The 24,905-nt window shown below is 48.0% G+C and overlaps 1 protein-coding gene across 1 annotated transcript in view; it reads right to left on the reverse strand.

The window, feature by feature from the left end:
* The window catches only part of LOXHD1 (lipoxygenase homology PLAT domains 1), a 190,191-nt gene that overhangs the window by 126,872 nt on the left and 38,414 nt on the right, over nt 1-24,905 (reverse strand). Inside the window, exons 5-9 of the mRNA XM_090037209.1 lie at nt 18,430-18,680; nt 16,788-16,923; nt 13,115-13,275; nt 10,529-10,615; nt 3,866-4,001 (exon numbers count right to left, since the gene is read on the reverse strand). Coding sequence (XP_089893335.1) covers nt 3,866-4,001; nt 10,529-10,615; nt 13,115-13,275; nt 16,788-16,923; nt 18,430-18,680 — 771 coding nt within the window. The remainder of the gene's footprint in view (nt 1-3,865; nt 4,002-10,528; nt 10,616-13,114; nt 13,276-16,787; nt 16,924-18,429; nt 18,681-24,905) is intronic.

Genomic DNA, 24,905 nt, shown 5'->3' on the forward strand with positions numbered 1-24,905 from the left:
TCCAAACTTCCTTGGACACTTTCTTTAAGAAAGCAGACAAGACTCCAGAAGAACCCGCAGCCAAGACTCCTGAGAAGACTCCAGTCAATTGTCCTTCAAAAAGTCTAGCAAAGTCACCTCAAAGAAGTCCTTCCAAATCAATATGATTGCTATTTACAATATAAATACATGAATGTACCTATATTCCTCATTTATAATTGATTGAGTACAAAATTCTTGGTTATTTTTGGTGAAAATAGGGTTCCTTGCTTTAGGAACCAGTCCCACATTTATAACATTGTTTCCTATGGGAAAACAGTTCCAAGTCACAACATTTTGACTTAAGATGCAGTTTTTAGGAACCAATTGTGTCGTAAGTCTAAGGACTGCCTGTAGTTGACTTTGGGTTTTTTATCATGGAAAATCAGAGCTCCCCCTGCCCCCTTTGATCATCAGGACACTATTTCAGGCCTCTCACTCCTAAGCCCAAAACTCCCACCCCTCCTGGTGCCCCTCACTCCCCACCTGCAGCCCCCCAGTTCTGCTAGTGCCCCTCAAGCCCCCAGACCTCCCAGCCCTGCTGGAGGGGGCCTCCAGCTACCAGAGCTATGAGGCCAGGGACCCGGCTCTGATGCCCCCTGCCCCCCATAGCAGCACCCGAGCCCCAGTTGCTGCCTGTTGGAGGCAGCAGCTGCTGCAATGGAGCACAGCATGGAGCCTGGCCCCCTGTCCCCATGGGTGGCATGGCAGGAGCTGATCCTGTGGGGGGGGAGTAGGGGCAGGCTGCCTGCTATGGGCTCAGGCTCCCTGCCCTGCTGCCCTCCCCTCAGGGGCTCCACAACCCAGCAAGCTGTTCCTGGTGCAGCAGGGCATAGCAGAGCTGGGCAGGGAAGCTCAGTGCCACCATTTTGAGGTGCCCCCTGACTGCCCAGCAGCAGCAAGGGGCACTACTGTGCACTGCCACCCCCACTGCTGCCAGGAGGGCATGGGGTGCCTTGCCAGGGTGGCACAGAGCTCCCAGTGGCAGCAAGGAGCTTCTCCACCTTGCTCTGCCTTGCTGTGCCAGGGCTGTGGAGGCCCCAGAGGGCAGAAGGGCAGCAAAGTGGGAAGCCCAAGCCTGCAGCAGGCAGCCTGCACCTGTCCCTCCCCCTGCTCCACACCCAGATCTGGGGGGCACATGCTCCCCCTGTGCCATGGGAGTGCACACAGCAGCAGGGAGACAGTGCACCCCAACCCCCAGACAAGCCTCCTACAACTCTGTCCCACTCCCCGCCTGGGTCCTGCGGCCACACGTGCTCGCAAGCCCGAAGCCCCATGCACCACCTGAGCTTGGCAGTAGCCCCAGCCCCAGCCCTGCCCAGCTCCCTCCCCCCTCCCTCCCTACTGGGGCCTCAACCCCTCCTCCCCTCCTCCAGACTGACCTGCAGGAGCTGCTCTCCAGGCTGCCTGGCAGCCATATGCATGTGTGAGTGTGCACATGCACATGCTACTGCCTGCCTGACTGCCCTCCTCCAGCTCCCCCCAGCCCCTTCTCAGGCTGGAGCTCTGCCCACCTGCAGAGAGCTCTTCACAAAAGTGGAAAATCCACACATTTCTCTCTTAAAATGAAAAATCCATATTTTTCTTGGTTAAAAGGGAAAATCCACGTTTTTTTTCTGTTTTCTGTGCAAAACCTGAATCCCTGGTATTCACCCAGCCCACAGGGGTCTGCACATACACCACATATCTATACACATATGTTATAAATGCCTCACATTAATAAAGCCCAGCTAATGCTCATAATCCTCACATGTGCTACATGAGAAGTAGTAGCAATCATAATAGACACTCCTGTGGTATCTTGCACCTGAGGATCTCTAAGTGTTTTATATGTATGAATGAATGAAGCCTCTGTGCCTTGTTGAGGTATAAATGACCTCACCCTGATTTCTCAACAAAGAAAAGATAAGGCAGAGGGGAAAAGTGATTTGGTCAAAGTCTCCCAAATAATGTTAAGGCAGATGAAGTCAATCAACAGGCACTTATGCAACTAAGTGCCCAATTAGTGACAAACTGTGACTTAGAGTACGTGCATATGCAAGGGAATGAGCAGTATATTCACTCCTCATAAACCCTAACAGAGGCTACCACAGCCTTGGATCCAGAGAGGGCCACCACCATGCCACCTATTCCCTTAGGCGGATTGGAAAAGGTAGAGAACTTGCAAATAATAAGTGGGCTATTTCCTATGCCTGTAATACACAGGCCTAAGTAGCCAAGTCAGGTAATGATTCACTGCTTATTCATAGATTCATGGACACAAAGACCAGAAAGGATTGCAATGATCATTTCTAGTCCGACCTTCCATACACAAAGACTGTAGGATTTTTCCCAGGAACAGGATTAAAGCAGGGCCTTTAGAGATATATCTGCTGGCTGCCAAAACCCAACAATATACAGCTGCCTCCCAGGATCAAGGAGCATACAGGGAATGAAATATGATTCTGTGGCTGTCTGGAGGTTGGTGCAGCTTACCCACAGTCTCTTCCCTAGGGCAGTGCCTAAATCAGAAATCATTAGATACCTACATGCAACCTATTAGATCAGGGAGTCTCAACCAGGGTGAGGTGGGATGCCACGCAATGTTGCCAGTGTGAAGTGTGTAAAGATGCATCGCAAGATAAACCCACAGATTTCAAATAGGAATCCATACTGTTAACCTGCTGTGATCCTTCTGAGCTCTTTGCAACAGAAGAATTGCTCTCTTAGTTTTCCAAAGTCAAAAAAATGAGTGGAAGTTAAGAGCTGGCATTATTCAAGAGGTGCCTTGAGTCTATGAGGGGTGCCCTAAGTCTAAAAATATTGAGAACCACTGTCCATCTTGGCACTTGGTGAACAGCGGAAGCAAAATGCCTTCCTTGGGTTTATCACAACTTGCTGGTGCCCAGTACAAGTTGCTCCCTCAGAGGAAAATGCCTGCATTTTCAAACATGAGCAACCTCTTCTTCGCTGATTGAAAATATATTTTTAAAAAGTTTATTTACATTTTAATAACATTTGCAATTACAATTATTCCTCATCATCAGAGGAGCAACTCGGCTGCATACAGATCATGGAGTTCATGGGAATTTCCATAACAGAGTCATGGTCTGTTGAGCACAGGACCGCATCTCTGCCAGCAGGCAGCACAAGATACTGCAGAGAAAGGGGCAGAAGCCTCCCCAGCAGGCAGATCCAGGCTAATCCAATCCCCAGGAAAGTGTCCCTGCATGTGCAAGTAAATCTTCTCACATCCCTGGGAGAAAGGGTATTGAATGCTTTGCTACTAAAAGCAGGAGGCAGCAATCCTTTGTGAATAGAAGGAGTCCTTTCAGGCTTCTTCACTAAAGCTAGATGGTAACCACTTATATGAATTGTTGCATGCACTGGGGAAGGTGCCCACTGTGTAGTGTAGTGTTTTTGCCCGTATACACAATTATAAAACTTAACAAGACCCTTGAAAATGAAAAATCATGATTACGTTTTAGAGCCCATTTTCAGCAGGCATTCGTTGTGCATGCATGCGTGCATGTGTGCATGCATGCACACGCATGTCTTTATTCCAGCCTTGTGCTTTGCATGTTAAAATGCACTGGGAAAAGCATGAGTAGAAAAGGGTATTTTAGGAACCACAAGGCTCTGGTCTCATCTTTCCCATCTCCAGCTAAAGAGAAGTCTGCTCAAAACCAAGCCTAGCATTTCTAATGTGTTATGCAGTTAATGATGCACACACAAAATACTGCAGAACCAGAGCCAGAAAAAGCAACTAACTGAATTGCCCAGGTCTATCCGTGTGTCTCTTAGACAAAGAAGACTTATTTCTATTCAGTCACTAAGCAAGCCGTCAGCAAGAGTTCTTCATTCTTACATGGCATGACTTCAGTCACCAGCGGTCCCTCTGCAGGGAGCTCCCTCACGATCTCATTGTCGTCTTCATTTATATCTAGCCAGCGGTCGCATTTGAATGTATATTTCTCTTTTGTCAGCGTTTTCAGCAGAGTCACCTTAATTAAACCGAAACACCACATGAGTTCACAGATGTAAAGACAAAAAAACCACCCCTCGTTTCTGATACACTTTGCCTGGGAAGGAAGGGTAGGTCATAACAATGAAAGAATACATGTTAAACATTAGAAACCCTATTCTTACATTGCATTTATCACGCTGCTGTCTGAAGATCATCCAGAATAAAGGAGATTATTGTCTGTCAATCAGAGTCCTTTTCATCCCTTTCCTTCTCCAACCTTCCTATTCCGCCTTCTCAGGCAAAGCTGTTTGGCCAATCACCCCATCCCCCCATGCTCCCCAAACAGGGATGGGATTCGGGGAAAATTGAGAAAATTTTGTTTTCATAGCTATTGATCATTAATGAAATATGTGCCCATGATGTGCCTGTTATTGAACCAGGCAAAACACTGTGTATGAAGGGCTATGCATGGCCTGAAAAGATTACAGCCCTAGACAAAAAAGATGCAAGGAATAAGATCCTAATTGACCTCTAAGGCGCCTCCTCATTTTAGGAATCGCAACACCTAAAATTTAGCCGCCCTGCCCCTATCTGACAGCCTAAAGTGCTGAAGCTGTCTGTACTGTGTATGGGGAGATTTACGGGCCTTGCAACGGCAATCCAAATCCCCCAGATCCCCCCATCACTCAGCCGCAAAGGCTAGATACAAGGGTAGGTTTGACCTCTTCCTCTTTGGGACAGAGGTGTCAGACCCACAGCGGTGAGAAAGGCACTTCTGGGATCCAGGTGGTTCAGTACCTGGCAGGAGCACTGACAACACCTATCACTCCTGAACAGCTGCACTGGGGGTGTCCACTCTGGGCCAAATCATTTAGGGGGTCCTGGGGCTCTGGGCTCAGCTCAGCTTGAGGAGGTTTTGGATCCATATCTCCTGCTTCCCAGAAGGTTGCCCTAATTACCAAGTAGGGATCAGAACTCATAGTAGAGGACATATCTTCTATTAGACCAACCAGATTTTCGCAAAAAAAAAAAATCTCTAATTGCAAGATTTCAGGCACAAGCACCCTCCTCCTTCAGGCATCAGAGAAAAGATTGTAAACGTTCTCCTGGGGAGAAATGCGAGTTCGTAGTCCATAAGAGAGTCGAAGATGGTAAAGTCTCCTGTTTGAAACAGTTCATTTAATATGCAGATTAGGCTCAGAGAAAAATTAGAATAGTCTGCCCAGAAGAGCATTCCACCTTTTTACTCCTCTGTGAAATATGAAATATGAAACACCATGAACTTCCTGGACATCTACTGGGAAGAGCAGTCAGCCAGCTCTGACCACTCAGGAAGGTTCCTAGCCAGAGTGCAGGACCTCCATCTAACCCAGGAGGTGCACAGCCCCACCAGGGGGGATGCCTTGTTGGACCTGGTGCTGGCCACGGGTGACGACCTGGTGAGGGGGCTGCGGGTGCTCGACCAGCTGGGCGACAGCGATCATCGCCTGCTGGAATTCACCATCCAGCGCAAGGTGGCAAAGGCCAGCAGCAAGGCAGCAGCCCTAGATTTCAGGAAGGCGGACTTCAATGAGCTAAGGAGAATAGTCGGGGAAGCACTAAGGTCCCAGAGGGGAGGGGAGCCAGGTGTCCAAGGAGAGTGGTTGCTCCTTAAGGAGACAATCCTCCAAGCCCAAAGGGAGGTAATCCCAATGAGGATCAAAGGGAGCAGGAGGACACACAAGCCCCCGTGGCTCACCAAAAGCATCCAGGAATGTCTCCTAGCTAAAAGGGAGGTGTACACCCAATTGAAAGGAGGGGCCATCACCAGGGATGACTATACTGCAGTTGCTCGGGGATGTAGGGGGGCGGTCAGGAAGGCCAAGGCAGAGATGGAACTGGGACTAGCTACCCAGATCAAGGACAAGAAGAAGTCCTTTTTTTAAATACATAGGGGGCAAAAAGAAGGTTCCAGGTAATGTGGGGCCCCTGCAAAACACGCTAGGAAATTTGGTCGTCACACCAGACGACAAAGCCAACATGCTTAACGATTTCTTTGCGTCCATTTTCCTAAGCAGGGACCGGAACAGCTACCCCCCGCCCCACTGGGCCCCCCTCAGGCCCCAGGGGAGGCACACTTGGGTCAAGGGTTAGTGAGAAACTAGTTAGGGAGCTTCTGGAGGGGTTGGACGTATTCAAGTTAGCTGGTCCAGACGATCTCCACCCTAGGGTACTAAAGGAATTGGCCGAGGTCATTGCAGGACCCCTGGCACGGCTTTACGAGCACTCGTGGTGCTCTGGAGTGGTGCCAGAGGACTGGAAGAGGGCCAACGTGGTTCCCATCTTCAAAAAGGGGAGGAAGGAGGACCCGGGAAACTATAGGGCAGTTAGTCTTACTTCGATCCTAGGCAAGCTGTTCGAGAAAATTATGCTGGAACACATCCATGAGGGGCCAGCAGGGGAAATCATGCTTGGGGCAACCAACATGGGTTCATCAGTGGCAGGTCCTGTCAGACCAACCTGGTGGCCTTTTACAATTAGATCACCAGATCATTAGATGCAGGGGTAGCAGTGGACATAGTCTTCCTAGACTTTTGGAAGGCCTTCGACACTGTCTCTCACCCTGTTCTCATTAAGAAACTGGGGGACTGTGGTGTCAACACCCACACAGTCAATTGGGTCGCCAACTGGCTGGAGGGCCGCACCCAGAGAGTGGTGGTGGATGGGTCATTTTCAACCTGGAGGGATGTGGGGAGTGGGGTCCCCCAGGGCTCGGTCCTCGGGCCCGCACTGTTCAACATCTTCATCAGTGATTTGGACGAGGGGGTAAAAAGCACCCTGTTCAAATTTGCTGATGACACTAAGATGTGGGGGGATGTGGGCACACTGGAAGGATGCAACAGGCTACAATCAGACCTAGACAGGTTACAAGGGTGGGCGGATGAGAATAGGATGGGATTCAACACCAACAAGTGCAAAGTGATGCACCTGGGGAGGAACAACCGGCACCATACCTACAGGTTAGGGAACTCCCCTCTTGTCAGTGCAGAGGCGGAAAGGGATCTTGGAGTCAACATTAACTCCAAGATGAACACAGGCCGGCAGTGTGGGGAGGCAGTCAGGAAGGCCAACTGCACCTTGTCATGCATCCACAGATGCATCTCGAGCAGGTCCAAGGAGGTGATCCTCCCCCTCTATGTGGCATTGGTCAGGCCGCAGCTGGAGAACTGCGTCCAGTTCTGGGCGCCGCACTTCAAGAGGGATGTGGACAGCATGGAGAGGGTCCAGAGGAGGCCACTCGTATGATCAGGGGACAACAGGGCAGGCCCTACGAGGAGAGACGATGGGACCTGAACCTGTTCAGCCTCCAGAAGAGAAGGCTGAGGGGGGATTTAGTGGCCTGCTACAAACTAGTCAGGGGGGACCAGCAGGCACTGGGGGAGTCCCTGTTCCCTGGAGCACCGCCAGGAGTGACCAGGAATAACGGTCACAAGCTGGCAGAGGGTAGGTTTAGGTTGGATATCAGGAGGCGCTACTTCACGGTCAGGGCGGCTAGGATCTGGAACCAACTTCCAAGGGAAGTGGTGCTTGCTTCTACCCTGGGGGTGTTTAAGAGGAGGCTGGATGAACACCTTGCTGGGGTCGTTTGACCCCAGTAATCTTTCCTGCCATGACAGGGGGTCGGACTAGATGATCTAATCAGGTCCCTTTCAACCCTAGAAACTATGAAACTATGACCAGAAGGAAATACGACTGCATCCTGGTTGCCACCTAACAACTTCCAGGTAAGCAGACTATTCCAATTTTCCTCTGAGTCTAATCTGCATAGAAAATGAACTGCTCCAGATTTTACCACCTTCAACTCTCCTCTGGAATATGAACTTTTATTTCTACCCAGGGGGACTTTTACCATCTTTTCTCTGATGCCTGAAGAAGGGTACTTACGCCTGAAAGCTTGCAATTAAAGAAATGTTTTGTTGCAAAAATCTAGTTGGTCTAATAAAAGATATCACCTCTGCCACGAGTTCTGATTCCTTTTGCCTCTAGATCAATACAGCTACAACCTAGACACCTGATTACCAGGTTATACTTTAGGCTGGGGGCTAGAGGGGAGCATCCCTCCTGTTGAAGCTGGCTGCTGGGAAGTCCAGGGTTGCAGTCCTCATTGCTGGGCTTATTTTGTGGCGGGGTTCTTAACCGACTTCCTGGTTTTTTACACAAAAGTCTTGGTAGCAGAGAACAAAACCCACACCCCTCTCTTGCCAAGGGATGTCATAACCACGGGACCACAGAATCACACTCCCTCTCTCACACTGGCCCTGCTTTTTTTCAGTACAAGGACGATACCTTCCTGCCTGCCCTGCAGCAGGCAGTGGAGGGTACAATGGGGCCCTTCTGACTGTCAAAGCAGGAGCTGGAGATCTGCAGGACAATGCTCCCTTCCCTTCAAGAGGGAAAGTAACAGCCAACAAAGGTGACTGGAGTATGAAGAAGCAGACACGGTTGTTCTGGAGTGTGTCCAACTAATGCTTTGCTGCTCAATAGCTCAACTGGAGCTTGCATGTGGCTCTACAGCATCTGCAGGGTGGAAGAGGACAGCACTTGCCACGTCACATTAAAGAAGTGATGCTTTCTCCATTATGAAGACCTGAACGAAAACTGTAAAGAGCAGGTCTTCGTAATGGAGAAAGCACCACGGAGTATTTTCTAAAGCACAAAGACAAACTTCCAAGCCTTCCAGAGCAGGTCTGAAGACGCAGCAACACCAGGCTGCGTTACTCAGCTGGGAGGATGAAGCTCCAGGTCTTCATAGCTAGTAAAGGTTGACTGCCTTGTAATCAGTGTTGAAGTCATGGAGGAACGAGCCTGATACTTTCCTGAATGAATATCTTCCTGCTGGCTAACCAATGAGCAGCAGTGGCGCTGGCTGAATGAGAGAAATAAGAGACGAGTCAAGAGACATCTCAAGGCATTTCTCTCTCTCCCAGATGGTTCGGTGATGTGGAGTGCAGCGCAGCCTCTCCATCAGGAGGTACGTGACTCTAGGGATAGGGCTTCCAGCAAGGTGCCTTTCAAAACTGTGCTACACTCCAACTTCATCCCCTTGTTAGGAATTTTTTTTCCCTTTATGATGCAGCCTAAATAGGCAGGGGAGGTGTTTGCTAATCCCGCTACTTAAAAGACTTGTGTCTGACAGCCCAGGAAAAAAACTAAAGGAATGCAGCAGGTAATGGGATATACGTGTCTGTGGAAGAGGGGATGGAGAAAGGTACCCCTTCAACATCAGGTCTAGGCTGTAGGGCACTGCCACCTACTGCTGCACACAAAGACTGCTGGCTTCTGGCCATCATCATTCTTCCATGGCTTACTCACCACATTAAGAGCTACAAGGGGTAATCAGGGCCCCCTTTCCTGCCCATTACTATCCAACATCCACTTTCAAAAAGCAGCAGAGGATCCAGCTCACACCTCAAAGCCCAGTGTCCTGCAGTGGAAGCTGGACTACTTACTTCAGAGTCAAGTAATGACTCTATATGAAATGCAAAGTAATCAGAGGTCTTGGGGAGGTGATCTCTTTTATTAAACCAACTAGAAAGTTGCAAAAAAAATTCTTTATTTGCAAGCTTCTGTGCACACACGCCCTTCCTCAGGCATAGGAGGGTGCAAAAATTCTCACAGTTGGAAATGAAAATTTGTATTTCACAGGACAGCTCTTGGTTGGAAAAGTTCATTATATACCAAATAGGCTCAGGTAGAAGTTGGAGCAGTTTATGTACCTCGGAGTTGTCTGATGGCAAGCAAAATCCAAGAGCTTTAACTGCTGGGGGTAAGATCGGCTTTCTGCCAGTAGGGAGGCCTGGGGGTTGTGACATACACCCCAGCACACACAGCATGCTCTTCCCTTAGTTCACAGTCCTGGCATCAGGGCCACCAGCCTCCTGGTAGAGCACAAACTGGAGAGGGCTCAATGCAGGGACAGTCAATGGCCTAGCTCTTCCTTAATGGACAAAAATGGGAACTTTTCTGTCCATCCCCCCTCCCCTTTGATGCACAGTCAAGGCCTGAGCACACACCTCAGTAACCACTTATGATTCATGGAGGGAGGGTTTGAGAGGGTAAGTTTTCTTGCAAATGAGCAATGCACGTGTCTGGGCTCTATATTGGAGAACTTTCTGAGAAGCAAAGAAGTCAGGGAAGAGCAGGGGTATCTTTCTCCTGGTACCTACAACAAAACCTGCACCTCTGCTTCATGTGAGAGGATCAAGCAGCAGATCAATAGCTTGTCCACTAACTCTGCCATGGGCTACCTCTATCTTTTTCAGGGTTGGACAACTGCCTGCAGTGACCCCAGAGTAGCTGTGCTATGTTGTGCTAATGGATATGCATCTACCTGCACTGGAGACTCTCTCACCCTGAGCAGTCTGTAAATGGAGATCGCACTGCCAACTTCTATTACCAAACTACTGCCAACAAAAAGCTACTGCTAACCCATTAATACACTAAGCATCTCGTAGTATGACCTTCTTGGGGACAGCAGTCATTCGCAACTGGAAGTTGGTTGTGCCTGAAAGCTTGTCTTCTCACCTTGTGCAGATGCCAGCCAGAGAAGGGAGTCTTCTTCTCATGCCATATCCGCACCTTATAAATTAGGCCCAGGTCAGGGAGCTCAATCTACGTAAAGAAGAGCAAACATACCCGACATGGCACTTTATGGCAACTCAGCAATTCATGCACACAGCTCCCCAAACCACCTGTGACCCAAAATTTGTATGAAGGCTGAGAAGCAGAAAGAACGGGTGTTCAGAATTCATCCCATCAGAAAGGTAACCATCTCCACACTGCAAAAAGTCTGATGCACATGGAGACCCTGCCTCCTACCTTTTCCTAAAGAGCTAAAACACACTGGGGCACTGGAGAAATAAATAAATTACTGCTATTTCTCCTAAGAGGACTAATACACTGAACCCAAGCCCTGATGAACAATCAAGACCCAAGCACTGCTTGGGGTATGGCACTCTTCTTTCCAAGGCACCAGTATATTCATGCCTCCCTTTTCCCAGGAGATCCAGGGGCCTAAGAGTTGCTTTTGCCAGTCCCTGTTCTCAGAGGATTCATTTTGCTAAGGAAGTAAGCACACAGAAAACTTTATTATAACTCTCCAACTATGAATATTGCTGGCAAATAAAGGACAATGCAGTTCAGATAATGCATCCACAGATGTAGCTAGATATATTTCCCCAATCTGATACTTAGCAATTTACTAAACGTGAGCAGCCTGGTAACTTAGCATCTCTAAATCTGAAAATCCTAATCGTTCCCAATAGGTAGCCAATAGGAGGATCTAACCCAAATTCAGAGACTATAAGGGTAGGTACAGACATTCAAGAAGCCTGAGGCAGAATCAAGCTAGGTTATGCAGTTTTCTGTAAGTGGTATAGTTTAGATTGGTAGCAAACAAGACACACATTTGCCCTTTGGTTGGGGGGATGGGGCAAATCTTAGACTGGGTTGTGCCACTTTTATGCCAGTCTGTGTGCTGAACTTCTGTTAGGGGTATAGACCAGCTTCCAATTGCTTATATGGGTAAAAATGTTTATAACATCTGCACCTGTCCTAAGTACTAAGAGGTGTGGGAGTCTCAGAACATCTCAGCGACGGGTACAGGAGGAACATATCTTACAAGTGCTGGCACTCTTACTGCCCGCCTCCTCAACACAGGCTATAACGTTACTTGATCAAAACCAAGGTGAATATGATCAGGCAGAAGGTGCTCCTGTGGCATGCTGCGGTCAAGCTGAAGCCTGCTGACCTGCACTCCTAAGTACAACCTGGGTGACCTACGACAGTATTTGCCTTTCTGAGAAGCTTCTCTCACCTATGACTTTGAACATTTTAAACTCAGGTGCTGCACAACCACCAAAATGCAAGGTGAAAGGCTTCAAGCAAGACCAAAATCTACAAGCAAGAGCTGTTTGTCATTGCTCATTCACTGTTCTCACCAGCACCCTCAGGAGCATTAGGCTTGTCCCTGGCTTGCCCAGGTGCACTGGTTCAGGTCCTCTTCTGGCTGAATTGGTTGCAATAGCTCTCACTGAGATGAGCAGAGCCATGCTGCTCTGCAGCTGAGACTGCAACCCAGTCTATGAGCAAAATAGGAACAAAACAGCCAGCCGCCATGCCTTCAAGGCATCATCACTTAATCTGCCCTAAGTCCTATTTAAGCTTTATTTTGAGAACCAGGCTGGGCCCTTTGTGTCTTCACTGAAGTTAATGGCACTGAGTCTATTTTTACCAGCTGACGATGTGAATCATAGAAAAGTCAGGCTGGAAGGGACTTCCAGAGGTCTAGTCCAGCGCCCTGCCTGAGGCCAGATCACCCCTATTCAATCATCCTTTACATATCTATCATCGAAACTCTTAGTAAAACTACCATTAATCCTAACACAACACAAGACATAACACCCTAACCTCCCACAGGTAAAGCAGGGGGACCACCCTGCTACTGCTACAAAGGCTGTTAACATACATGCAAAGGCCCAGCAAACAGGCATCCATGAATGCCCAATGTTTGTGGCTGTGACAAGGGTGGTAATAGTTTCTGCTGTTTTATTGCAGTAGACATCTGCTTGCTTTATGGCACAAGAGTGTAGACAGCCTGCATGCCCTGGAAATCCCCAAGCAGAACTGGGTCCATCACGCCCCAGAAGCACCTGGCCCATTTTCCATCACTTCCAGAGATGAGCCTTAGAGATTCCCTAGGGCATGTCTCTGAGTGGAGAAAGCCATGGTTCCCCCTTCCAGGTGCACCCTAGGGAAGCATGTCTCTAAACAGGGAAAGCTGAGGTATCCCTTAGAGAGATGTCCGGGGAATCTCTGAGGCGTGCATCAGCACAAAAAGAACATGCTGTCCGTTGTCCCACAGGATCAGGCCCCTGCCCAATATGGGACCATGGGTGGTGTGTATTTCACCCAGTCAAGTGGATCAGCTGTGCTGGAACAAATCCTGGCACAGGTGATCTGCTTCATTTACCATGTCTGTTTACACCTTTAAATGATGCTGTTCCCTTCCACATAGGGGAGCCCCTAAATTAACCACAGCCCCTAGATTAACCACATAACCCCTAGATTAACCACAGCCAGGCCCTTCCACCGCACCCACAAAGCTCCTACCACAAATTTGTCAGTCCGTCCACATTCAAAGTCATCTGATTTGCTGTCCAGTTTAATTGTATCTGACTTCCCCTTGTCCCCATAAACCTGGAGGAAGACGGTGGCATCTGTCCCCGCATTCTTAATGTCACTTGTCCAGATCCAAAGAGACCAGGGGTTTTCTACGGAGAACAAACAAAACGGTTGTGAACAAAGCAGCAAACAAATAAAAAAATCCCCATTCTTTTAACTTCACTAGCCCAGGAGGAAGCCAGATATTTATGTGAAGGAAGGCTGGAGCCTGTGTCCTCTTGGGCATATACATAATGCATATATACCGTGACCTTCATAGACATAGCTATACGATGCTATGGGGAATGACATGCCTGTTCTGAATGTGAGTATGGGACATGGAGAGGGAGATACCATACACATGTCCCTTTAAACTTTAATGGAAAAATATAACTCACTGTCTTCTAGATGAGAAATATTGTTATATGAACTGTGCCATCTACCTAGGTACCACTATGGCTTTCTGCAGCCATAGTGGTGTAAAAAGTTTTGGATACATATTTGCACTCATACATAAATCCCCCGTACTTGTGGATTTATCCTCAAAATGCCACTGTAAAGCAGGGAAGTAGTTTTGACTCTGTTTTTATAGCTGGAGAACAGACAACGTGAGAGGTGAAGGTTACATTTTCACAGCATTCAAGTGATTTAGCAGTCAAAATCCCATAGACTTTCAAGTAGGTATTCGGGAAATTTTTATCATAAATAACATACCCAAAAAGCCATGCAGAAGGAGATGCAAAATGAAATCCACCCTCCCGAGTCTCAGCATCTGTTCTGCCTCCTTGCATGCACACAGCAACTTGGTTGCTCACACGAAAGGGCAGCTGCTGTCATAAAAGTGACCCCACTTCCCGCAAGCGGCTGTTCCTTGTGTGTGAGCAGAAGCTGTTCACTTCAGTGATGGTTTTGTGCTCTCTCTTCTAGAGGTCCTGCAGACTCTGCCCCCATGGGAGATGGGATGGGATGCCTTCCTGGTACAGGCACCAACAGAATTATTAACATAGCTCTAATTATAAAAGCCTTCCACCTTCTGATGATGCCTGAGCCAGAACGAGCACAGCTTGACCTACAGATCCCAGGCTGCGTATGAAAACACCAAGATGTGCATATAAATTAACTTCTCATTGACCTACCCAGTAGGGAGTTGGAAGAATTATAATGGAGAGAGCTGGTCAAACAAAAAGGGAGCTTGGGGGGGGGGATTCATTAAATATATTCAACTCCTACCTCCCCTTCCAATTTTTAATTAAAATTTTTAAAAAATCAACCAGCTCTGCAAGCAGACAAATCAAGGAGAGAGGTAAGATGATAGAGCTAAAGTTTGAATGGACAAAGGGATGGAGGCCAGTAGTGTGATATTAGGAGACTGTGGTTGGTAAGGTGAGTGACTTCAGTGAAGAGACCTTAGAAGGACCAAAAGAAGGACATGGATGTCAGTGAAACTGGAGAGAAGTCAGGGATTTAACTATTGGGACAGTATGGAAAGGAGAGGCTATGGCTTATACTGAGAAATAACACTTATTAGGTACGCTGCCGGGAGAAAAAGTCAGAGGTTACATGGAGGTCATGAGCCTGTGAGACATAAAAAATAGCAGTGGTTCTAGATGAGATAGGAGAGGAGGAAGCAGAGGTTGGGGGAAGATAAGCTCAATTATGGAAAGTTCCCCCCTATGAGAGGGGCAGTAAGGCAGGCAGGGGGATACGGCAAGGAAGGAGAGCTAGACTAGGGATCTACACATATATAGAGAGAGAGCAACTAGAACCATAGGAGTGAATGCAGCCGAAGCAATAAAGGGAGCAAAGAAGAAACCAAGCTGAGAGCCCCTCAGGAGCTTCTCTACAGTTAACAGAGGAGATTAGGATGCACCCAAGCATTTGCCGTCATTTTCGCTGAGCTTGGTGGCTCGCTAGGACGCCACCCAAGGAGTCTCCTTCCTAATGCTGTGCAAGAGCCATTTTGCTATGGAGATTAAAAATGGGTTGGACAAAGCTCTATGAACTGTTCAGTAGGGAACAATCTCGCACCGCTAGGAGAAGGGTAGGTGATATAAGAGGCCCTTCTTGTCTCTAGGTTTAACTGTTCCATAAATATGGACACTTCACTGTCCCTGAGTTCTCAGCTAAAACATTTTCTGATCTCCTTCCACAGGAGAGCAACCAGGGAGCCCCCCTTGCTGTATTAATCACAGTTGATAAAACAGAGATAGCAATCATAAATACTTTAGCAAACTAGAGTTTAGACCAAGTCGAACACCTGAGGCAGTGACGGTATCAAGTGCTATTAAATGCACTTTGCTTACATGGAAATGCTCCTTCAACAGGAGGAGGAGAAACCCACTGAGACATCCTAATTAGGAGCAGAGGACTGGAAGAGGCTTCCTATTGAGTCCAGGCCCTGTGCTCTCAGGGAATTTTTAACCCCACTTCACCTCCTCACACAGCTTCTATTCAGCTAATTAAATCTTTCTGCTGACTTGTCCCTCTTGATGCAGACGTGGTAGAGTAATTTGCTGCACATTGCAAAAAACTCCCCAACAGATTTAGACATGCAAGTAGCTGGTGAGTGCAATGCCCTTGCTAGTGTCCTACACTCCACTGGACTTACTTAACCAAATACATGTGAGCATTCCTCCCTCTGATGCTTAACTTCAGCATTCAAGGGGCTCATCTATGCAAGATGTTTACTGGGCAGTAGACTAATTAGCTGTGTAGTAAATATTGCACATTTACACATGCACTCCTATTAGGCTGGAGTAAACTAATGTACCCCACAGCTGGATAGTACTTGAAAATACAGTACTAGTCTGCTGCAGAGTGATTTACTCCACAGCAGCACATGTGTAGATGCTGCCCTAGCTGTCTGGAGCATGAGAGTGCTTCATTGCGGGGACTGCATCCCAGCTAACCCCATGCGGAAGCACCCTTGTGCCCCAGCCAGGCCCTTCACAGCATGTTGAGCAGGGGTGAACAGCCCTCCTGCCAGCTGGGGCTGCTCTGACCCAGCTCAATGTGCTGCGGTCCCGGGCACGTCTGCGAAAGACGCACCCAGTGCAATAAACTCCGGAGCAATAAGCTCAGGAGTTTATTGCTTCACATTAATATGCACATGTAGATACACCCAAGGAGACACATTCTGCAGCTACCCAGGATTGCAAAATACTCTCATGCCTTCTTTACTCTTGGCCCACATACCTGGAAAAAAATCTTCTTTGTAAATTCAAGAACAAAAAAAGCCCTCCAAAAGTTTTTTTATTTTTCTTCTTTCTACCCCTTCTTTTACTGAATGTTACATTTTCTTGGGGTTTTTTGTTCTGTTTTATTGAAGATATTCAACTTTGCAATCATGGTTAGAGTTAACGGTATGGTGGGAAGAGCTCTAGATGTAATGGACCAGAAGCCTAGAATTGCTTGAATTTCCTGAACTCCCCAAGTCCCTGTTCATCTCATTGTCTCAAAGCTGAAGTTAGAGTCTATAGCCGAGAGCCTTAATCGCTGCACTGACATCTCTGCCTTTCAGAAGAATCTGCTTATGTTGTGTCAGAGAAAGCAGCATGCAAAACACTGCAAGGTTAAAGAGGACAGGAAAAGTCTGCCGTTCTCTTCCATCTCCTGCACATACTTTTTAGTCTCTTCTGACGCAGGGAGACCATTTCGTAGAGCTCCCGTTCCACCAGGCCATCTCCTTCATCTTCATCCAGCCATTTCGCACAGGGGAAGGTTTGTTCAATACCAGTGAATGGGCAATAAACCACCACCTAGGGAAAAAAGCCCAAGAAAATAAGTCCAGCTTTCCAATATCCTTTCACAGTGGCCTCAGCACTAACCTAGGCGACAAATGAGCAAGGAATTCTTGGAGTCAAGCAGCAAGGCAAGGTCCTTTCTGCTCCCAGTTATGGGTACAACGGGAGGCCCTCTTCCCTCCACCCCTATTCCCCAGAAGACCCCTCTTGGGATGGACTGAAGTGGGCTGGCCAAACAGAGACAAAGCATCACAGAGGCGGCTGCAGTAAGACATAGGTAGGCTGAGCAGGATTTCATTTTTATTATTAGACATTGATAAACGTTGATTCCACTTCCCACAGCCCAACAAAAAATATTTCCATCATTAATAATCAAAATTTATATAAAGGGGACATTAAAAAAATGATGGCTGATGGAGTGTGTGAACATAGGGGGAATAGTCCTACAGAAGTGTGCTGATTGTGGTTCAGACTGCAACTCCCAGAAACCTCAGCGGACTGGGAACAAAGGAAAAGGAAGTGATGACACAGATGAAAGAGCTAGGGGTGAGCAGGGTTGGGATAGATGCCATCTCTGCCACTCAGCTGGCCACTCAGATGGTGGCAGTCCTACAGTGGCTACGTTTGTCGTGGCAGGCAGTTAAACTCCACTATAATAACAGTATACTGTCATTAATAAATTTCCTCCCCCAACACCTCTAATTTCATGCAATCCTGAAAATAAATAAATAAATAAAAATGGAAGCAAATGCTTAAAAATAAACATTGGTATTTGTCAAAATTATTCAAAAATAAAAATTGAATCCTACCAGGCCTAGATATAGGATGGGAGAGGGGAAGGGAGGGAGGAATGGTTCACTGGTATGGGAAGTAGAGTTAAAAGAAGTACCAATGGCCACCCACTAGAGTCAGTGAATACTGACACCTGCTTCATAGCAAGGACCCCTTCTGTGTCTCCTTCATTTTAAATTAAATGATGCCAATGGACCGGTTGCAAAACCCTTTGGTGTTTCTCAGGAGACCCCAGTAATAAAACAATTCCAGTGTCTCCCAGATAAACTACATTAGTTCCCCAGAAAACTGCACATCCTGCCGCGGTTAGAGAGAAACCAGCCCAGACGTGGACCTCTAACCAGCCACTCTGCTTACCCTGGAGCCATGATCAAAACAGTGTCTGAAATACTTGGATCCCAACTTTGAAGCTTTAAAGACAAAACTGCACGCCTGTAATGCCCCTTATGCAACATCTGAAGGTGTTTTAATGCCAAGCAGAAAATAATCCCTATCTTTGTGTCTGCAAAGGAGCAATCAACCCAATTAAAGTGCATTTTATTGATGTATATAATGTGCCTCCAAGGCAATCAGTTGCATAGTACACATTAGGTATATTATTGACGTGCTAAACTGGGGACACCTTGATGCAAATAAAACCAGAATTTTTCAAATGATTTGCTTTTGAAGGGCAGGTTTTGAACGGAAAGCAATGTGACGGCTGCCTAAAGATAAATGACCTGTTCTCACCTTCTCACAATACCAACCAGAACTGACACCACAGTTATCATGCCCAATGGTGACTCTGCTCAGAGGGCTGAGAAGAGCTGCTATCTCAATATGAAATACATCTGTCCTGGCACGTTCAAATTTGCCTCCTTCCAAGAAAATCTTTCCACTATTCTTTAAACCTTTCGAGCCATGCAGGGTGACATGAATCTTAGAGTTTGTGCCAGCACCTCTGATGTCCCCTGTCACGACAGCAACGGTGTAAACGAGACCTGAGGGATTCACAAAGACATGGGAGTTTAGTTAGAAAGGTGTGAAAGTAACCATTTCTGATTTGATTTAGAACATAGTTTGGTGCTACACTCCATTTCCCAGAGGGTGTTTTGTTTTTGACCTACATGCAATGCAGTATAAAGATTATTTCTTTTTTGTGACATGGTGTCTGAAACTCCAGCAAAAACCATTGCTAAATCTTACATAACTTCATATAATCCTATGGGTGCATTCTTGTGGTCATAGGTTTTCCATAGCAAAGTCCCAGGAAAAGAGTTGTAATTCTAGGCTTCCTGATGTTCTTATAACAATAACCATTAAGTTCAACAAAAAGTTCTTAATAGAGGTGCATGCTACTCTTCCTTGCAGAGTACTCAGAGTTACTTTTCAAAAGATGCCCAGATATTATCTCACATGAGGAGACTAGGATATAGATATCAACACCAACCTTTTCAAATGTAAAGTTAAGCCCTTTAATCCCACCCTTGGACATCTAATAAGACTGGTCTGATTATTCAGAGGTATTGAAAACCAAAAGCTCCAAAATGAAGTTAATGGAAGCTGTGCACCATAAGAATGGCTGAAAACCAGCCTATTAAAACCAGCCAACCTATTAAATAGGTACTTTGCGTCAGTCTTTCATCAATCAGTCCCATGGGAAGCCCATGCCTGCTATGGGACAGGGAGATCTGGGTGATGGGGATCCCCTACCCTCCATAAATGCTGACCTCATGAAGGAACACCTTGAGAAGCTGGATTCCTTCAAGTCAGCCGGCCCTGACAATCTGCACCCCAGGGTACTCAAGGAGCTGGCGAGCGTCATAGCCCAGCCACTGGCACGGGTCTTTGAAAACTCCTGGCGCTCTGGTGTAGTGCCCGAGGACTGGAAGAAGGCCAATGTGGTGCCAATCTTCAAGAAAGGATCCGGCTAACTACAGGCCCATTAGCCTGACTTCTATCCTGGGGAAGATCTTAGAAAAGTTTATTAAGGAGGCCATCCTTGAGGGACTGGCCCAAGCTAACATCCTAAGGGATAGCCAGCACGGGTTGGTTGCGGGTAGGTCTTGTTTGACCAATCTCATTTCTTTCTACGACCAGGTCACCTATCACCTGGACGAGGGAGAAGAGATTGATGTCATATATCTTGACTTCAAAAAAGCTTTTGATCTGGTATCCCATTATCACCTCTTGGCCAAACTGGCCAGTTGTGGCCTTGGCTCCACCACGATCCGCTGGCTGGGAAATTGGCTCCGTGGTCGGACCCAGAGGGTTGTAATTGATGGCAGTCACTCATCGTGGTGCCCTGTGACCAGTGGGGTCCCTCAAAGCTCTGTCCTTCATAGTTTCATAGTTTCATAGTTTGTAGGGTTGGAAGAGACCTGAGCAGATCATCTAGTCCGACCCCCTGCCATGGCAGGAAAGAATACTGGGGTCAAATGACCCCAGCAAGATGTTCATCTAACCTCCTCTTAAACACCCCCAGGGTAGGAGCCTGCACCACTTCTCTTGGAAGCTGGTTCCAGACCCTAGCCGCCCTGACCGTGAAGTAGCGCCTCCTGATATCTAACCTAAATCTACCCTCTGCCAGCTTGTGACCGTTATTCCTGGTCACTCCTGGCGGTGCTCGGGGAAACAGTGACTTCCCCAATGCCTGCTGATCCCCCCTGGCTAGTTTATAACAGGCCACAAGATCCCCCCTCAGCCTTCTCTTCTGGAGGCTGAACAGGTTCAGGTCCCGCAGCCTGTCCTCATAGGGCCTGCCCTGTTGTCCCCTGATCATGCGAGTGGCCTCCTCTGGACCCTCTCCATGCTGTCGACATCCCTCTTGAAGTGCAGCACCCAGAACTGGATGCAGTGCTCCAGCTGCGGCCTGACCAGTGCCGCATAGAGGGGAAGGATCACCTCTTTGGAACTGCTCAAGATGCATCTGTGGATGCATGACAAGGTGCGGCTGGCCTTCCTGACTGCCTCCCCACACTGCCGGCCCATGTTCATCTTGGAGTCAATGATGACCCCCAGATCCCTTTCCGCCTCCATGCTGACAAGAGGGGAGTTCCCCAACCTGTAGGTATGGTGCCGGTTGTTCCTCCCCAGGTGCATCACCTTGCACTTGTCTGTGTTGAAACCCATCCTATTCTCGTCCGCCCACCCTTGTAACCTGTCTAGGTCTGATTGTAGCCTGTTTCATCCTTCCAGCGTGCCCACGTCCCCCCACATCTTACTGTCATCAGCAAATTTGAACAGGGTGCTTTTTACCCCTTCATCCAAATCGCTGATGAAGATGTTGAACAGCGCGGGCCTGAAGACCGAGCCCTGCGGGACCCCACTGCCCACGTCCTTCCAAGTTGAGAAGGACCCATCTACTACCACCCTCTGGGTGCGGCCCTCCAGCCAGTTGGCGACCCATTTGACTGTGTGGGTGTCTACACCACAGCCCCCCAGTTTCTTTATGAGACAGGGGTGAGAGACAGTGTCAAAAGCCTTCCAGAAGTCCAGAAAGACTATGTCCACTGCTACCCCTGCATCTAATGATCTGGTGACCTGATTGTAAAAGGCCACCAGGTTGGTCTGACAGGACCTTCCACTGATGAACCCATGTTGGTTGCCCCTAAGCATGCAGTCTCCTGCTGGCCCCTCCTGGATGTGTGCCAGCATAATTTTCTCGAACAGCTTGCCTAGGATCGAGGTGAGACTAACCGGCCTATAGTTTCCCGGGTCCTCCTTCCTGCCTTTTTTGAAGATGGGGACCACGTTGGCCCTCTTCCAGTCCTCCGGTACCGCACCAGAGCACCACGAGTGCTTAGCCATGCCAGGGGACTTGCAATGACCTCGGCCAGTTCCTTTAGAACTCTAGGGTGGAGATCATCTGGGCCGGCTGACTTGAATACGTCCAACCCCTCCAGAAGCTCCCTAACTAAATCCTCGCTAACCCGTGGCCCAGGTGTGCCTCCCCCTGGGCCCGAGGGGGGCCCAGCAGGGAGGTGGCTGTTCTGGTCCCTACTTAGGAAGACGGAGGCAAAGAAATCGTTAAACATGTTGGCTTTGCCGTCTGGTGTGATGACCAAGTTACCCATGTTGTCCTGCAAGGGCCCCACATTACCCGGGACCTTCTTTTTACCCCCTAAGAATTTAAAAAAAGACTTCTTATTGTCCTTAATCTGGGAAGCTAGTCCCAGTTCCATGTCTGCCTTGGCCTTCCTAACCGCCCCCCTACATCCCCAAGCAACTCCAGTCTTCCCTGGTGATGACCCCTTCTTTCCATTGGGTATAAGCCTCCTTTTTAGCAAGGAGACATTCCCGGATGCTTTTGGTGAGCCACAGAGGCTTGTGTGCTCTCATGCTCCCTTTGATCCTCGTTGGGATTACCTTCCTTTGGGCTTGGAGGATCGTCTCCTTAAGGAGCGACCACTCTCCTTGGACACCTGGCTCCCCTCCCCCCTGGGACCTCAGCGCTTCTCCAACTATCCTCCTTAGCTCGTTGAAGTCTGCCCTCCTAAAATCTAGGGCAGACTTGGATCCTTGGACCCATACTGTTCAACATCTTCATTAATGATGTGGACATTGGAGTCAGGAGTGGACTGGCCAAGTTCGCCGATGATACCAAACTTTGGGGCAAAGCATCCATGCCAGAAGATAGGCGGGTGATCCAGGCTGACCTGGACAAGCTCAGCAAATGGGCGGACGAGAACCTCATGGTGTTTAACACTGAAAAATGCAAGGTTCTCCACCTTGGGAGGAAAAACCTGCAGCATCCTTATAGGCTCGACAGTGCTACGTTGGATAGCACTACGGAAGAAAGAGACTTGGGGGTCATCATTGACCACAAGATGAACATAAGCCTGCAATGTGATGCTGCGGCTAGTAAAGCGACCAAAACGCTGGCTTGTATCCATAGAGCAAATCCCAGGACGTCATTCTCCCCTTGTACTCGGCCTTGGTGAGGCCGCAGCTGGAGTACTGCATCCAGTTTTGGGCTCCACAATTCAAAAAGGATGTGGAGAAGCTTGAGAGAGTCCAGAGGAGAGCCACGCGCCTGATCAGGGGTCAGGAAAACAGATCTTACAATGACAGGTTGAGAGCCATGGGACTCTTTAGCCTGGAAAAGCGCAGGCTCAGGGGTGATCTGATGGCCACCTATAAGTTTATCAGGGGTGACCACCAGGATCTGGGGGAACGTCTGTTCACCAGAGCGCCCCAAGGGATGACGAGGTCGAACGGTCACAAACTCCTGCAAGACCATTTCAGGCTGGACATAAGGAAGAATTTCTTTACTGTCCGAGCCCCCAAGGTCTGGAACAGTCTGCCATTGGAGGTGGTTCAAGCACCTACATTGAACACCTTCAAGAGTAAATTGGATGCTTATCTTGCTGGGATCCTATGACCCCAGCTGACTTCCTGCCCTTTGGGCAGGGGGCTGGACTCGATGATCTCCCAAGGTCCCTTCCAGCCCTGATGTCTATGAAATCTATGAAATCTATGATGGTACTGGGTTGAATGAATATCTGGCCTTATCCAGAACTGCAATATCTGTCAGCTTCAACCAATAGGACCCAACCTTTCTTAAACCAATAGAGGCTAACCAATATGTGTGTCAGAAATAAGCCCCTCACTATCCCTGAGTGCCACTCCTATACACTTCCTCTGTGAAATCTGCTACTCTGCTTTCTGCTCCCTGCCCTGTGCTCCCTCCCCAATGTGCTGCTCTGCTTTCTGCTTCTTGTTCTATCTGTCATTGCACTGCCTCACCTGGCATGTGCCACACACGGAGGCTGCCCATGTCACCTATGCTACGCGTGCCATGGGTTGGTCTACCTTGACTTAAACACTCTGAAAACTTGGACCTCATGAATGGCAGTGGTGCAGGAGGAGTCAGAAGCAGAGCTGGAATTAATCCAGGTTAGAGATTCCTCGCCCCCACAGGTATGTTCAGACCTCACTTCATTACAGAATAAGGAGCTAATCCTATAAGGGCATGTATAAAAATAGTGAGCCCAGTCTTGCAGGCCCTACTTTCATGAAGACTTTAACCTATGTACGGATCAATCATGGCTTTTTTAAAACTTTGCATTAGCATTCACATTTTTATTTTTTTTGTTCATTGAATTTATATAGCCCTCTCCTGACGGAAGCTCAGGCAGGCTTCCAATAAAAGGCAAACAACTCACAAGGCATGAAACAACAAGAGATTCCCCCGGTGATACCCCCGAACCTTAGCGTTCCCCCTACCCCATTCTATGCAGATAGCCGATCCCTAGCAAACCTATGAGCACAGGCTGAACGAGTCCAAGGTAACCATGTAGGCTTGGCTGAGGTGATGCTGCTGCCATGATGGTCCAGAAGATATGGAAAGGGCAAAAATTCTTGTGGGTGATGTCTTTGAACCACTGATGCCCGAGGAAGGGTACTATGATATCCAAAAACTTGCCTACGTCTACACCAACCATGCAGTTGGTCCAATAAAAGATATCAAGCACAAGAATGATTGGGTACAAGAACTATTGGCCAAGAATTAAGAGGGTATTACAGCAGAACGATAGGCCTTTTCCCCCTATCTTTTTCACACCATGAGAAAGACACCTGTCATTCCACATCTGAGTGAGGTTTGCAGTGAGAGCTCACAAGTGGTTGTCGACACTGAAGTTAGTGAAGAGCACTTGTAACGTGTGGTGCCTATACTAGCCATGCTCCCAAACACAGGCCACATCTACTTCTGCACCACATTTACTTTCTGCACAGTACTAGCATAAGCAAATATCAAGTGACCGTGGAGCATAGTCACTGCACGGTAGCAGTAGCATTTATGTAGATGCACCTGCAGAGAGGCAAAGCAAGCAGCAGCAGAATCCAAACCAGCCTGGCAATAAAATTGCTGCAGACTTGAGCTCAGATTTTCTCAGTGATGAAGCATTTGTTTGTCTGTGCTCTAATTAAGTCAGGCAGTCATAAAGTCAATATTAGTGTTTGAAACTAAACTTCATGTGTGCTAAAAGGAGACACTGCTTCCTGGCCAGCAGTCTGAAGTACAAAATTGATTGCGGCGCAGCATGCTGGCAGTCGTTTCATTGCTTACTCAAATAAATCATCTGCTTGGAAATGGGAACCCACGTTCTGAAGGCCAGTGTTCAACCCACTGAAGCATCTATTGGATTCTTCTTCCACCAGCCGCCAGCCTGTGCCCCACTTAGGCAGGTGCACCACGGCCTAAGACAACAGATGTGCACTGA

This window comes from Crocodylus siamensis, chromosome 3 (genome assembly GCF_052110815.1).
Source record: "Crocodylus siamensis isolate JL-2025a chromosome 3, ASM5211081v1, whole genome shotgun sequence".
In the NCBI taxonomy this organism is placed as follows: Eukaryota; Metazoa; Chordata; order Crocodylia; family Crocodylidae; genus Crocodylus; species Crocodylus siamensis.